This window comes from Glycine soja, chromosome 4 (genome assembly GCF_004193775.1).
Source record: "Glycine soja cultivar W05 chromosome 4, ASM419377v2, whole genome shotgun sequence".
Classification (NCBI taxonomy): Eukaryota; Viridiplantae; Streptophyta; class Magnoliopsida; order Fabales; family Fabaceae; genus Glycine; species Glycine soja.
Window position 1 is genome coordinate 51343085 of NC_041005.1, and position 16873 is coordinate 51359957.

At 29.6% G+C, this 16873-nt stretch overlaps 1 protein-coding gene across 1 annotated transcript; it reads right to left on the minus strand.

Annotated features, from left to right (window-relative positions):
* Nucleotides 1-5950: 5950 nt before the first annotated feature.
* LOC114410431 (WAT1-related protein At4g08300-like) lies at nucleotides 5951-10346 on the minus strand. The gene is made up of 7 exons (XM_028374372.1): nucleotides 10037-10346; nucleotides 9602-9664; nucleotides 7891-8007; nucleotides 7200-7455; nucleotides 6765-6923; nucleotides 6497-6648; nucleotides 5951-6368 (listed from the first exon to the last, which is right to left on the minus strand). Exons 1-7 carry the CDS (start codon nucleotides 10246-10248, stop codon nucleotides 6143-6145), a joined length of 1185 nt encoding a protein of 394 aa, XP_028230173.1. The 5' UTR covers nucleotides 10249-10346; the 3' UTR covers nucleotides 5951-6142.
* Nucleotides 10347-16873: the final 6527 nt, after the last annotated feature.

The window sequence follows — 16873 nt, forward strand, 5'->3', positions numbered from 1 at the left end:
CAATTCTCTATTAGATGATCTAGTATGGATATGTTGAGTTGTTGAATATATTTTGATTGGTTAATTATACATATTCATGCATGACTACTATGTTTGTTTGTGTTTCGTCTGCACATACTCTTGTAGTGCTTGTGTGTCCAGATGCTTATCATTTTTGTTGCTTTGTATGTGGTTGTTATGGTGAGTAAGAGATTTCATATATGGATTCTGTCAACGATTTGAGAAGCTCCAAAGATGTGTGGCGCTTCCACTATGAAGGCCATTAATGGAGATGTTAAATTTTAGTTGTGTTGAGAGACGAAATACACACAATTAAAAAAATGTGCAGATTAAAAATGATATGGATCGTAAAGTGCAATTAATTTGGTCAACATGTAACTTGTTCTCATATATGACTGGCTTTAGCACATAGCGTGAATATTAAATGCAAGTGTTTTGTTTTCTTTCAAATCGATCTAACTACTTTTTAAAAATAATTGTTTCTTTTAAATGACACTTTAACAGTGTGATAAACTTTTGAAAATTTAAACTATTTACGTTTGCCCTTCTTTCTTTCTTTTACAGAAGTGCAGGGGCAAGTATTAATATAAATGTAATATAGAACTTTCGCTTAGTTTAATGTGGTATGCGTATTATTTTAGTAGCTTCATGGCTCGCTTAAGACCAATAGGGTTAAATGTAAACATGTATTGGTTTAGCCTACGATGATTATATACTATATATAACGTATGGAATGCTTTTCTTCCCGTACAACCATACCAAATAATTTGTAAAGACTTATTTAAAAAGATTAGATGTCGATAATCATTTGAATGTGGTTTTGCCACTGAATAAAAGCACATATTTTTTTGGTGCACTAAATTAAAGCTTATGCATTATGTAAAAAAAACATAAAGTGGGAAAAAGAAAAAAAAAATCATAAAAAACCTTTTTGATGCAATTACAAACTTAATTAAATTAACCTGTAAATGTGTGATATGATTTTAACTTTTAAGAATTGTTTTTCTAACCACCATATAAAATACGTGCCACAAAACAAAAACTTTATGACAAATAACGTAACACACAAACACACGCCCAATAATGTTATGTTTCGTTTCGGGCATAACTATCGGATTGCTCATGCAAAAAGTCGTGTTCGTGACTAGGTATTTTGATGTTGAAATTTTTTTGAACTTTGTTGACGTTATAAAATTATAAAGCCATTATTATCTCAAAGAAAGTATACTAGCTGGTCTTTATTTCGGTCAAAAAGGTGAGATTTCTTTAGTATAGGAAAGTAGGTAGCGTCCAATTTCTTTCTGTCTGGGGCCTGCACACTTTAATTTTGTACAATAATGATGCATTGATCTTATGGTCATGGTAGCTACTAGCTAGTGTCTCCTCCAAACTCCAAAAAACAAAAAAAATAAAAATACGATGGATGCACCCATCTTAATTTATCACACGTTAGTGTCCAATTAAGTAACATGTAGCCAATTCTACTTTAGTATTAAAGCATCGCACATCATTGATGAACATTATGCATTAGTACTGATCTATCACTTTGAGTAGGAATTCAAGAAAACTGACAGAACTTCAAAAGTTCAAGAAGGAACTAAATCCTTTTCATTATTTAACAATTCTTCAAAATATAATTATTTATCTTTAATTAAAATGATTACATAACTAATAGCCAACGTGCGTGGTCATAGTTTTAAATATCTAGATATAACATGTAAGAACTTCGAATTTTATTGTACTAAATCATGTTGTCCCATTCTTACTAATTGAATCACAAGAATTAATAAAGAATAAAAAAAAACCCACATAACAAATCACTCATGTTTCTAATCGAAGATGATGTTGAATTTCGAAGTTAAAGTGTATGGAAGCAACTATTGTGATAGAGAAGTTAGCGGATTTGATAAGCTAGCATGTAGGGTTTGGACCTACCAGCCACTAAGGCAATAAGTTGGAGATGATAGGTTACCACTTGTCCATAAGAGGAATGCCCAAACAGGAAAGTTAGCGATGGGGTGTGTGAACTAGCTAACTTGGACGGCAAATACAAGTGTATCTCAATCTCATATACCATGCTATAGCTAATAAGGACATTCGAGAAGAAAAGTAGTAGCACCAATGAAATTGATAGAAGTGAGATTGGAAACCAAAAACCATCCACCCATTTGGGGTACAAATATTCAACTTATTGGAATCTAAATAATTCTAGTAGCAAAATCTATCCTACCTCTTATGCTCAAGATTCTGATGATTTACTTATTTTATTTTCCTGCCTCGTGTTGTTTAGCAGTTAGATATGATATTGTATATGGACTTTGCAAGGAATATAATGGAATTGCCATCACAGCAAACATGAATATCAATTGATGATACGTGATTGTTTCAGCATAATTAATTGTCTTGAATATGTACTTACATTAAATTTTGAAGGAAAAAAATTATTTTTGGTCCATATAAAGAAATATATAATGAAATTGTCTGCCACGATGTTTGCGATTGACGATCCGCCATTTTTTTTTCTTTTCAATGCTAATTTAATTTGAGGTGGATAAAAGAAGTCCTTGGCGACATGTAAGCACAGAGCAGAGGGACAGTAAGTAGTAAACGTGATCTTGTGACAAGCATATCCTATCAACCAACTTGTATGTGTATGAAGTGTGTCTAAATTTGCCTACTTCAATGGAACAAAACAAATTGGGGGATGACAGGGAAACAACAAAGCGACCACTTGATTGCCATGAGAAAGATTCAGCTCCTAAACTGTAGCAATTGTAGGTCGTGGGAGTTACAGGGAAAGTGGAAATGACGTACGGCTAAATAATACTAATCTGATGACCTACAACCCATGGACATTGGAAAAGCAATCCAACACCCCAACATGAAGTGGAAAGTACAATTCAACTTGTTAGAAGCTTTATTCTAAAGCATAGTTGAATGCATCTTCTGTTTTTTTTCTTTCTTTCTGGAATTTGAAGTATTAATTGGAAGATATATTAGTAGAGTAGTTACTAATTGGAAGATATATTATGTGAGAGGTGCGAGGAACACGCAACTCTGCCCATTTAAATGTGCCGTGGAAAATGCTTCTTCTAAGATTTTCAATATTTTACTTATTACTCTTTAGATACATTCATATGTTGTGAAATTGGTAACTATAAAATCTAAATAATTTTATTAATGGAGCTTAGTATAGCAGAAAGAGTTACTACTTCTTCACCAGTGTGATAAAATAGGATTCAAATCTTTCTGGAAAAAAAGTGTTTATATTTAGCACCCAATAATAATGATCTAAACATGATTGCTTTTGAAGTAGAATAGCTCTGTGAAAGAAAAAATATCTAAAATAATTTAGAACATCTGACGAAATATATTTTAACTTAATTAGACATTTTTTAATAATAAAATGTGCATCACATTTAACAATTTTTTTTTATATAACTCATAGACTTGTCAGAGTAATATACGATCTCCTTAAGTACATATGTGGAGAAATGATCCATTTAATAGTATAATTATATTTGATGTTTTTAATGTAATTTTTTTTTGGATCAGTGCTATATACGAGATTAATGAAACACTCCTCATCTTTGACTTAAAGATTTTTTTTTTGTTTATATGCATATTATTTATCATTATTTAATTTATTTAGCAGTATTTGTCTTGCTGCCCGTGACGCGTGTTGCTTAGTTAGGAGGGGGATCTTTGTGACAGAACTCAGAAGTTGGAAGGAATCTGAATTTGATTCTCTTCGTTGTACATGTACTGCTGTTTGTATCCATAATGGAATTGCTGACACAAAAACCACATTGTCAAATCCTAGAATATTTTGTACTGAAAAATTCCTCGAACATCTGGCATATACATATACAGAATGACCTCATGCATGGCATATGTAGGATCAATCATTCAATTCCATTTAATAATTGATGTGTGATCTTATATATTCAGTTATTGTCCAATTACTAAGTTAAAAATAGCTTTGTAAGAACCATGATTCAACCTGCCAGTTTGATGGGTGAACTAGCTAAATAGTATGAGTAATTTATTAGACTAGTTATTATGCATAAAAGTTAGAATGAATTAGTTGTGAGTTGTTTGAATTTAACTACCAATCAAAAATTTGAATTTTGAAAATAAATAGCGTGTTTGGATTTACATTTTGAGTGTGATTTCCAGGTTTAATTTGGAAGTGATTTTTAACGGCTAATAATAATAATAATAGCCTTTACATCTTAAATGCGATTCCTCTATTCTTAACCTGTTTCTAAACATGGTAGAAGTTTGTTTAAATTTATCTTTAATAGTTCTCTTTAACATCAATCTAAATGTAGTAGGTCTAATCTAAAAATTAGATTAAATTGGTGTGAAACAATGTCAATTCATAACGAAGACTTTTACAACATTTTCATATTAATTAATCTTCCTGTTATTTTTAATGTACAATGATAATAATAAAATGAGGTTTGAATTTAAAATATATTATACAAACTATTCAAAATCCCCCTATTAGACTGACCTTAACGGGTATTAATCTTTCTACTTGTTTTATATGGTAAGTGTTACTTTTTTTTATTTAAATATATTTTTAGTTTTTATAATTTAGTATTTTCTTATTTTTTGTTCTTGCGAAAAATTTTATTTTTTTAATTTTTAGTCTTTACAAATTATATTTGTTTTATTTTTTATTCTCCTATCAAGTTAGACAGTGTTTTAAACAAAGCTTTTAGACCTTACACATCAGTTTGAACAAATTTTGTAAAGAATCTCTTTGTTTAATTTATCTTTTTCTTTATAATTAATTTGGTTATGAAAAATATTAAGCGCTGTTTGGATCTGTTATATTGTCAAATCCAAGAATATCTTGCACCCAAAAAATTCCTCAAACATTTGGCATCAAAATATATGCCGAAATGACCTCATGCGAGCATATATAGGATCAATTAAATATCCAGTATCCAATTAATATTCTCTTTACAACTTGCTAGTAAAGTTCGAAGAAATATAGCCATAAGACGGGAAAGACAAGCTAAACTGAATCTGATTAATACATTTTCATTGTAAAATATTTTTACACAAATATTCAATAGAAACTTATCGTATTGCCACGTTATATATATTATGAATAATATAATAAAGTGGTTGGTCAAAATCTTGCACATTGATCAATACATGTTAACTTCAATGACACGAGGAAGTTGTTTCTTGCTCACTGTTTTAGAATACGCAAACCACCCTTTAAAAGACTTTCAAACGTTAATACAAACACATTTGCTACACCTAAATGTCCTGGCATGTTTAGTTTTATTTTAGATTATGTTTGATAAAAAGGAAGGAAACAAAAGGAGAAGAACTATCTAGGAAAAAAGTGAAAAGAAGAAAACTAAATAAGAAATATAGTGAACATATAAATTGTTTGATCGAAAAGAAATAAAATAAAAAAATAAATTTTAAGGTTGTTTGGTTTGAAAAAAATAAGAAAGAAAATAAACAAGAGTATTATCAAAAGTATAATTTTATTCTTACCCCATTTTTTTTTGTTTTTAACATAATCACATATAATTGATTATGAAAATGACACAATCGATTATGCATGACCAATTGATTATATGGAATATATAATTATGCAGCATAGCATAATCCATTTATGACCATCTAGAACCTGTTAATGCAAAAAAGTGAGGATACTATGTAAAAAGCAAACCAACTCTCAAACTTCACCATATTTCTCCTCACTTCTGTGTGTAAGCAGTTTTTTGGCGAGACTTTTTCTTTCTCTCAAATCTCTACTCCATTTCGTGGCAACTAAATAGGAAAAAATTCATACTCTCCCTTATTTCTTTGCACACTCTTTCATTTCTTGGAGATAGAATCTTTGCTTTGAGTGCAGTGACACGTATGATTAGATAAGCACCTCAACGTGAGGGAGAAAAAAGGAAAGTACTGGAAGTACAAAAAATAGAGACAATGGCATTAATTATTGCATTATTTGATTGACTGACATTATACTTTCTAGAAAGGCGCAATGAAAATGAAGCCAGTGAGGCAGATAAAGATTTTCCCAATGCACAAAATCTTTCTTGACCTCAATCTAGTTAAGCTAATAGGAAAATTTATAGTGCTGGTCCTATAAAAGGACCTTTCATGATGTTGTTGGTGGGACATTTTTCCCTTCTCCTTTCTTCAACACCTCAGCAGGAACATTGATCTCAATGCCTTCATAAATGTCTGACGCTGATTTTGTACCGTCCTTTATTGGCAATTCTCGGCTTTCACCTTTCTCTATTTCTCTTGTGCTCTTACGGTCTTTGCTTTTGCCCCACACCACAGTGTAAAGTCCGCACACAATGAGAATTGCCCCAAATATACTGAGAAGGGATTAAATACACAAAATAAATTTAATTAATTAGCACATTAACTAGTCACAAGTAAATTTAGAATTTGCTATTAATTTGATTGATGCAAATAAAAAAAATGTTTAATAATTAATACATACCTTCCTAGATGAACTTGCTCGGCTAAGACAAGGGAACCCAATGCAGCGGTGATAATCATACATAGAGGGCTGAAAGAAGTCACAAACACTGGTCCACGTTCCCTGGTTACAACCCCTTGTACATAATACGCCATTCCAGAACATATCACCCCCTGGTTATTATTTTTAGTGCAAATTAGTAATTTATTTGAATCAGTAATTAATTAGAAACAACCACCATGCAATGGGTTTCAATTTTAATTATTACTAAGGAAATTAAGGCACTCACAGAGTAAACACAAGCAAGAAGTCTTGAGTCCCAGCCTATAGCCCATACACTAAAGTCTCGTTCAAATATAAAGGATGCGATTGAACCCTCAATAATACCCATCACGCATATCCAAGCTGTCAGTGAGAGCTCTGCTGGGTACTTCTTCAAAGTGAATGACTATTTCCACAGAGTAGAAACACAAAGTCAGACTATTAAGTTTTTGTGCACGACCGCGAAGTTTATATAGTCTGCGACCATGTTGTTGTAATCAATCTTTACGTGGCATATTATTAATTCTTTTGTTAAATTAAAAAATATAATTTATATTACGTGAAAATTGTTCGGGACAACATAGTCCTAGACAATAGACATGTATTATTTTCCATGTAAAAAAAAAAAAGACAATAGACATGCAATGATTTATGGCACATGACTAGTTTGGGCTATACTTACTTGCAAAATGAAGAAGCCAGCCCAACTAGCACAACTTGATATGAGATAAACAGTTCCAACTATCCAGTGCTGGTCAGAGGGTTCGGTGGTACTGGTACTGCTAGAGTTGCTATGGTGGCTCATGGCTCCTCCACCCTTTATGATTTGGAAGGCAGGGCCTTTGTACAGAGTCATAACCATAGCTCCTGAAACTGTTATAACGGTTCCAATGACCTTGGCTACACTGTGAAATTTTCTCAAGTTCACCTTCTCTAGCCTGCACGTACGTTGGTAGAATCATTTCCATCTCATTAGATTCACTAGAATAAATCTTGAACAATGAATAACTAAGAAAATCGGAAGAATCTTATTTGATATGCACATGTCTTGACAAAAAAAAAGGTTGTTTAATCCAACTTGCACACGCGATAGCATTGAACTACATGGAATCAGTTAATCAATTAGCTTTAATGTATTTTAAGAATGAATATTGCAAAGAGTGTGGATATGATATGGAACAAAATAGTTTGTGACATCATTTGTCAAGTAGCGGCCCCATGTCATGCATGCAGGGTGGCTTCTATAGTGTTTTGATTTGATCCTATTATTATTCTTTGGAATGCCACTAGCTAGGAACTAGCCTTATTTCTTTGCGTAAGCACGCAAACTTTACATTAATATAATGGTGAACAGTGATTGAATCATCTTTTACCTGAAAACGAGTGCCATTACAAAAGTAATGGCCGGGAGGACATTAACAGTGGCGGATGCAAACGTTGTTGAGGTCATTTTCATCCCCATGTTGTACAAGTTCTGATCTAGCACTGGCCTGTTCCATTTCATCACCAACAAACTTATTAATTATACAAAACCACTAGAAAAATTTCATCTCTAACTTTTTTTTATACAATTTATAGGATATATAAAATCTAACGGTAACCAAAATGATTTTAAAAAGACTCGGGGAAACCTTTATCTATAGGTTAAAAGAGACATTATAACTGTAGAGGGTTTGATTTAAATTATTTGAGGATAATTTAATTGAATAAACATAAAACTTTCTTCATTCTCTGACTCTCTTAAATTTTAGATGCAAGTTAAAATTTGACAAAGAAGAAAATTTTCTTCCATTCTCTTCTTCCCCTTCCAAAATTTTAAATTAGACAAAAAAAATATAAATTCCTCTTTCTTCATTTTTTTCCAATTAAATACCATGTTACAGTTGAATTTCGAACAAACAATACCTTTGTCTCAGTTTGACACGAGTGTGCGTCACAATAATTTGTGACTTTTTTTATGGAAAACTAAAAATCAGTATTGTTAAAAAAATGCTTAAAATGAGCACAAGGTGTGCCCAAATTATTTCAGAATACTATGTGAAATAAATACTTATTTCTAAGTGTATCGTGTTTCCCCCCGCACTTGCATTTTTATTTAATTATATATAAGTGCTGGGTGCTCATCCTATCAATTCGGCCTCGTACGGATCATGTTACCAACAGATACATGCCCTGCTAGCATTTCCGTAGTATGGTTTAATTAAAATAACAAAAGGAATTAAAATTATTGGCAAGTAAGAAAGTAATGAAATTATGATTGGAAACATTGCGTTTTGTTAATGATTATCTATGGTGTGTCACTTTCTTTGGTATGATGTGTCCGCTAGAAAAGGTGGAGCATTATGAACGTCACTATCAGCTAATTATTATCTCATTTGTATCAGTTTTAGCTAGGTTATACATTATGCAGAATATCTATATCTATATATTATTTCTTTAAGGATTTTCTTTTTATGAAAATATAGAATACAGCCAATTATCGGCTAAATAAAAATAAGAGCAAACACTGCCGATAAATAGTGCTTCCAGTTTAAGAAATTTAATTAATAAACCTGATACATATATTTACTTAAGTATTGTTTGTGTTAAAATATTTATGTATTTATAAGTTAAATATATAGCTATTTAGTTAATAAATTTATTCATTTGATTTTGAAGTTGAGGGCTTATTGTAAGTGTTCTTGAAATGTGTTATGTGTTTCTATTCTTAATCTTGTATTTTTTATTGTCACGTAAATAAGGAAAAAAGTGCATGCAAGAGTGAAACAAGAGTAAGCGAAAGTATTAATTTAAAAACGTTTGAAAAATTAAATTCAAAGTGAATATTTTATTGTTTGAATATTTATATTCCACAGGAATCTTTTTAATTTCCTTTACTTAACAAGAAAGAATATAGATTTTATGCTACTTAACAAAATGAATACAATGAAAAGATTATATTAAATGTATAGCTACTTATGCATGCATGCATTACAAATATTATAACGCATGATACAATCCATGAAGAGACCGTGAATAAACAAATTAAATGTATGATTCTGATACTGCGAATATGGTAGGTGGAAATGATCTGAGGAGCCTTACTCAAGGAAACCAAGTGCCACTATCCTCAGGAAGATGGGAAGAGTCATCTTTGGTCTTATTTTTCTGCAAAGATTGTGAATCAGAACAAAACCTTATTGTTAATTAATTAAGCTGATGTGAGAAAAAAATGGATATTATTAATCAGTGTCATCGATCAAGGTATTGATTAAAAAATTAACATAATGAAGTATTTATTGTGCGTAAAAAAAATTATGAGTAATATAATTTTATACGTTCCAATAAAAAAATTTCTTTCAGTTTCATAACTAATTAATGACACTGATTATCATTTTTCAGAAAAAAAAATATAAGGACATTGACAATTAGTATGAACAACAAAAGCTGCTGCTAATTGGGTAGGAGGACAGAGAGAGACACACATATGATGTAAACACTGAAAGAGAAAGGGAAAGAGAGTGAGAGAGAGAGATATACCTTTCAAGGACAAGTGCAAAAGGGACTATTATAATAGCGGCAACTACATGACGATACACTGAGAGTATCCAATGACTCATTCCATGCTTGAAGGAAACCATAGTGATGATATACATCCCTGAGTAGCCAAATTGAAGGGACAATATAGCAAGGTAAGGCTTCACTTTGCGAAGCCCTTGGCTCAACTTACCACTACCATTTTGGTCCTCCATCTCGTATGCACACCAAGGTGACACACAAAACACACAAACTCTCTCTAACGAGCTATGACTTGTGACACTTGTGGAGTTTGAAGGTGATCCTCAAAACGATAAATGGTCTTTTTATAGACCAAAAAAGCAAAATAATTTTAAAAAAGAAGACCCGGTTTCGCACAACACCTTTCGCTTGTCCAAGGCGCTAACTCTCTCCCACTTTCAATTTTCACCCCCAATGATTATTCCCTTACCCATTTTCCAAAACAAACATATTCCTAGCAATTACTAGAATCCTCTTTTGTGTTTATAATAGAAGGTCAGAAAAAGTAAGGCAGATACCATGTGTCTCTAGAGAATAATATTTATTGTCCTCTTATTATTATTATTGTAATTTCTCTTTCTTTATTATATTTTTTTCTCTGTTTGTTTAATTTATGGGAAGTGGGAGGTGTTTGATTCATTGACCACCAAATGGAATTTAGGTTTCGTGCTGGGTCATGACGCAAGCAAATATGTTCCTATGTGGTAAGTAAGAGTGGGTGTGTTGTATATGTGGACACCATTTAGAAAGAAGGACGAGTGAAAAATCATTCGTTAATTAGAGATTTTTCACCTACTTTAACTACATAATGGACACATTACATGGTTTAGTTTTGTCAGAAATCGAATAATAACAATGTTAAGCAACCTGTCTCGATCAACACACACATATATATGCTATGATAGTCATATAATCATATTTGAATTCAACATATAGAATCTAATATACTCAAATCATGTTGGAGTCCGATTAAGATATATATTAGTAAGGATATTAATACAATCAACATTATTAAATATTCATTAAGTAGCTCAATAAATTTCTCTATTTCAACATACGTGTTATACCAGACCAGAAATAATTAAGCTAAGGTGTTCCATTTCGAATGTTTTTTTTCTCCAATTAAACGATGATGACTTAACAAAAAAAATTGTCTTTCAAATAATAATATTTTTCTCGTAATTATTATTTCTTATTAAAATGTCGTTATTCAATTAATTGGGATACCAAGACAAGAATAGAAAACAAGAAAAAACAAAAAAAGAAAGAAAAACAAGAAAATAGGACAACAGATTTAATATTCCACTATAATGTATATTTTGACTTTGGTGGTACCGTCAGATTGTGCTATATTCCTTACACATTTACACCCAAAATCCAAGATATCCGAGTTTGTTATTTTTTTTTAATGGGTAAACGTTAAATTGTTAGTTTTTTTTTAATGGGTAAACATTAAATTGTTAGTTTTTTAAAAAAAAAATATCAATAGAAATTTTTTAATTCTTGATCTCTTTCTCCTTCTTCCTTCACTCTTAAGCTTGTTATTTCAACCACTAGATCAACCTTATTCCAACCATGAGGATTTGATTGTGGTTTCTTGTTTCTGTTGATATAGCATGCTCAGCTAAAAAAAATCAAATCAAACAACAATGATTTTTACATGGATTTATTTTTAAGATTTATTGACAACAATGATTTTTACATGGATTTATTTTTAAGATCTATTGACAACAATGAAATTCTCTGTTATGGTAGAAAATCATTAATAAGAGATGAGTACCTGCAAAATGAACTTTGATGTTCAAGACAATAACAACTCTACAGAATAGTGATCGATATTGATTTTTTTTTTTTTTTGTTTATATATAGACATTTGAATTGGGTTGCATTCCTTGATACGATGCCTAATGCCTCCCAAGAACAATACTAATTTGCCAGTATATCTTACAACTTATACACCTAAGTGTTGACTTCAGTCAACTCCTTACCGCTATGGTTGATATAGTGTTGTGAGTCTAGTTTTAAATGGGAAGGAAAATTTACAGAAATTAAGATGTTACATAGTTTGTTGCAAAGTGGTCCAGCTGGATTCATAGGAATGAAAATGATATCATTTTCAAGTAAGGAAATATTGATATATTCATTGATTAATAGATCTTATTAAATTTATGATAATCTTGTGGAATATCTTTTTTTTTAATATTTTTTAGATAAATTTTGTCTCTTATGTAAATTAAGATATACTTATTTTTTTAGTCTCTAAACCTTTTTTTTATTTGTAGTATTTAAACTTTTGGGTGACTGATCAACTCAACTTTTTTTTCCATCCTAAGTTTTAGTCTCTACAATCTATCTCCATTATTAAATGTTGATGTAGCTATAGTTAACAAAATAAAAATTAAAAAAAATTTAAGGACTAAAAATATAATGTAGCTTATATATTTTGTTTATTGTCATTAAAGCATAAAGACTTTATATTGTTTTTCTATACTTTGTCTTTTCTATTAAAAGATGAAATGTTAAATCTTTTTGTATAATTGTCAAAAAGATGAGACATATACAATGAGTAACTTTTGATAGACTTCTAATGAGAGAAACACATAAATTAATCAAATATACGCTGAAATGATAGGAATCTAAAGATTATATATAGGTGTGAGATTGTATAATTGAAAATATCTTAAAATAATTAATTAGTATTTTCTAATATACCAACAAGATGTATTTTTTTTTTGTAAATTATTAGTTAAAAACTCCAATGTAAAGTGTGTTTGTCTTAGAATAATGTCAAAATAAATGATCTCTTAAGATTTAAAAAAAAAAACAGGTAAAACAATATTAAAACATACTAAAAAATATCGTGTTGAATTATGAGGATTATCATTAATTTTTAACCGGACATTTATGTGTTAAAAAGATTGTTTTATAGCATATAAATAATATAATGATTAATATTGACTCTTGATAGACTTTACATTATTTTTCTATACTTTGTCTTTTCTATTAAAAGATGAAATGTTAAATCTTTTCGTATAGTTCATACAAGGAGTAACTCTTAATAGACTTATAATGGAAGAAACATATAAATTAATCAAATATACACTAAAATGATAGAAATATAAAGATTATATATAAATGCGAGACTGGATAATTGAAAATATCTTAAAATAATTAATTAATATTTTCTAATATACCAACAAGATGTATTTTTTTTGTTGTAAATTATCAGTTAAAAACTCCAATGTAAAATGTGTTTGTTTTAAAACAATGTCAAAATAAATGATTTCTTAAGATTAAAAAAAAATGTAAACAATATCAAAACATACTAAAAAGTATTGTATTGAATTACGAGGATTATCATTAATTTTTGTTAAAAAAATTGTTTTATGGCATATAAATAATAAAATGATTAATATTGACTCTCTTAAATGGCATTAAATGGCATCTTTGAAAATTTGGAAAAATTAAGTTCTTTTAAACTTTAAACAAAAGTTTCTCTGTCCTTCTTTTTCTTTTAAAACTTAAGGAAACCTTTTAGAAAGAAAAGAATTTGTAGACCTCATAAAATTAAGATAGCTTTCCATTTCTATCATCAAATTCAATTTTAATTTCCTTTAAAGTTCAGTTACATATGCACTTAAAACCTAAGTTGCCTGGCATCGAAAAATAGAAGGAATGACAGACATTTCCGTCTCGTTCTGATCCATTAACTATTACGTTGCGTTCGTAATATATAGTTAGCGGAAACTTGGTCAGAGGACTAACTCTGGACATTTGATCTATATGGTTTCATGAATGGAGAACACCAGAACAGCTTCAAAACCACATCTCATATTACCAGGCATGCATGTATGTATATTGTGTCATGACAGCAGCTTTCAAAACCCCATCCCATATTGCCATGCGTGTATCATGTGTCGTGAACCATGCATGAGTTAAAATATGGTTTTTTGCTACAATGTTTCCCTTCCATACAACCCTGAAAATGGAATCTTCCCTTTCCATACATTAAATTTCTGAGTTCTTTACTTAACGCATTAACTTCTTAGAATATAGATTGTGGTTTTAATTCAATATATATCCTGGCTGAGAGTTATAAACTAATTAATCCCACTGAGATGTTTTTAAAAGATTGATCTACATAGATATTTTGATCAAATATTTAAAGAAATCAGTTATCCATTATTAGTGTTACACCATATTGATTTTTAAGATATAAATAAATATATATTATCTCATTTTCATATTATTATACACAGATTACAAAATATTTAATGGAATTAAAATTTGATGTATTTAAATTAAAATGTCCTTATTTAATACCTTAATTTTATATACCTAACTACATTGTTAGTAGTGAGTATTAAAGAAGGACATATTTAAGAAAAATATTACTTAAACTTTGAAATTCTAAAACATTAATTGGTTTGGAAAAAAATTAAAAAGCTAAAACATCAAAAGATACGAGTATGTTCTAGTGTTCTTGCTTGAAAAATTAATATGTATCTTCTTGAATTTCTTTTGATGCATGGTTTTATTAATATCATAATATGTAAAACAATAATGCATTGTGTTGAAAGATAATTTGTTGGAATCTCTCCTTAACACACCCCGCGCCTACCCAAATAATAAATCATGAGCTTACGCATGTATCATATGAAATTCAACACATTAGATTTTACATATAAATCTATTAGATTTTTTAATGTAAAAGATTACAAAAATCTATTAGTTTTCTATTATATTGAATCTCACATGATACATGCAAGCGCACGGTTTATTATGAATATATTTATAATGAAATTAATGAAGTGTATGTTAATCAATATATTTATTACGATAAGAAGAAAATATGAAAATCTCTTTTCACTTATTTTCGGCATTTTTCTGAGACGTACTCAGATATTGATTTAAATGTTTCATGGATAATTATTAAATATATGAAAAAAATAGTATCATTGGATAAAATATGACTGAGAGACTAGACGTTAATTTTTAATTTCAAAGATTAAATCTCCTTAAGAAAAGTGTAAGACCTAATTTAATATATAAAAATAGGTGAATTGTCTTGTTAATTAACAATTATTATTCACAAGGACAAAGATTATTCTACGATAATGTACTGCATAATTGTTTGACCTCAGATGTGCACTGTGGTTGTGGATAGATTACATGCGAAAATTGTTTTTCAATTTATATTTTATATGAATAATCACGGACGGAGCATAAATTTGTGGGTGTGATGGCCCAGGAGTTAAAGTTGGTGGTTTCGTGTTTGGATTCCATCTTGCAATCAGGTTAAGGTTGGTGGAATCCCACCAAACAAAATATTGGGAAAGCACTATGAAAAATAGATGTAGAACAAATCCTAATAGGTGGCATGGTGGGTTAAAGGGACCAAACCTCAGTCTCCTTCGCTAAACAGTGACATTACTGTATAATATATGTGGAGGTTCATTTCACATGGTGCATATTTGATTATGTTAATATTGTAATTATCTCCCGACACATAAATATTATTGCTATAGCTGGATGGTCAGAGTAGCCAACTATCACCCTTCTTCCTCTTCCTCTTCCCTAATCTCGTTTGCAACATCTATAATAGCTAGCTTTAACTAATTGTTCGCATCTCCTTTTTATTAATTCTGGTTGAATTTACAGTGATTTATTCATATTCTTCCACCAAAGAAAGGAATATAAAATGCTCCCACGTATCAAACTGTCTGAAGTCAAATCTGTGCTGACAATTTATATATAGATGCAATACGATGTCATTTGTCAACCTACCAGAAAAAGCTGGCATATATATGTCATTAAGATTTGTTAATTGTTATTCTTAAGATAGTCGGAGAGAAATTAAAGACGAAAAAAAGTTAATATCATTAATATTTGTTTTTCATACTTTTCATAAAAAATTTATATCATGTTATCTTAAGAATATATCCAACATGGAGTTAAATAATTCACTCCTCTAAACAAATATCCAACAGGGAGTATTTATTTTATATTCCCGAATCCAAAAATTAAAATCTTTAATTTACATACTTAAAAATACATAATTATTCGCTTCCATGTCAAATTATATTGGTTGTTATATCCATTCTCTCCTTTCTTGAAAGTTCGAACCAATTTGCGTGGAAGGCAACTGGGACTACGTGCTACACATTTACCATAAATTAAGTGTCCATGTATTACTAGTAGTGATTAAAGCAATTATTGTATTTGTAAAATTAGTTTATATTACAATCTTTTATATACTAAAAAGGTAGAATGAGAAAAACAAGTGGAAAATAAAATAACAAATATAATAAAAAGAGAAAAAAATATAATTTAAAAGTATTGAAAGAGTTTAATTTGATTATAACTTTTTTATACCATTAATTAATTGGAAAATTATTTTTTTGACATAAATTAATTAAAAAAAATTGAGGTATGATTTTTAAATAATTATCATAGAAGTAAAAAATTCCAAATATATGATCATCTACGATAAAATAATAGTGTAAAAAAATATTTATACTGCCAATATATTATAATTAAAAAATGATTCATAAATATATAAGGTATAATAAAAAAAAATAATAAATTAAAAGTAATTCTAATGATTAATCCTAATAATACTAATAAAAAATAAAAATGATGACTCAATTAACCTTACAAGTTTATTTTTAATTCTGAGATAAATGCAATTAATGGCAAAACAAGCCAGGGCAAAGATTACATAAACGTAAATGAGAATAATCCAGTTTTTTTCTTATGACAGCAAGAATTTTGTTTTAACTTTATGACTTCACATCTTTATTGTTTTTGAGGTCTCTT

What these genes read in the sequence shown, in the direction of transcription:
- LOC114410431 (XM_028374372.1), bottom strand. Translation starts at nt 10,248, where the DNA reads ATGGAGGACCAAAATGGTAGTGGTAAGTTGAGCCAAGGGCTTCGCAAA. An exon ending in GTGGCACTTGGTTTCCTTGA is followed by an intron (nt 8,008 to 9,601) that starts GTAAGGCTCCTC and finishes GAAATGGAACAG; the next exon opens with GCCAGTGCTAGATCAGAACT. An exon ending in GAGCAAGTTCATCTAGGAAG is followed by an intron (nt 6,369 to 6,496) that starts GTATGTATTAAT and finishes ATCCCTTCTCAG; the next exon opens with TATATTTGGGGCAATTCTCA.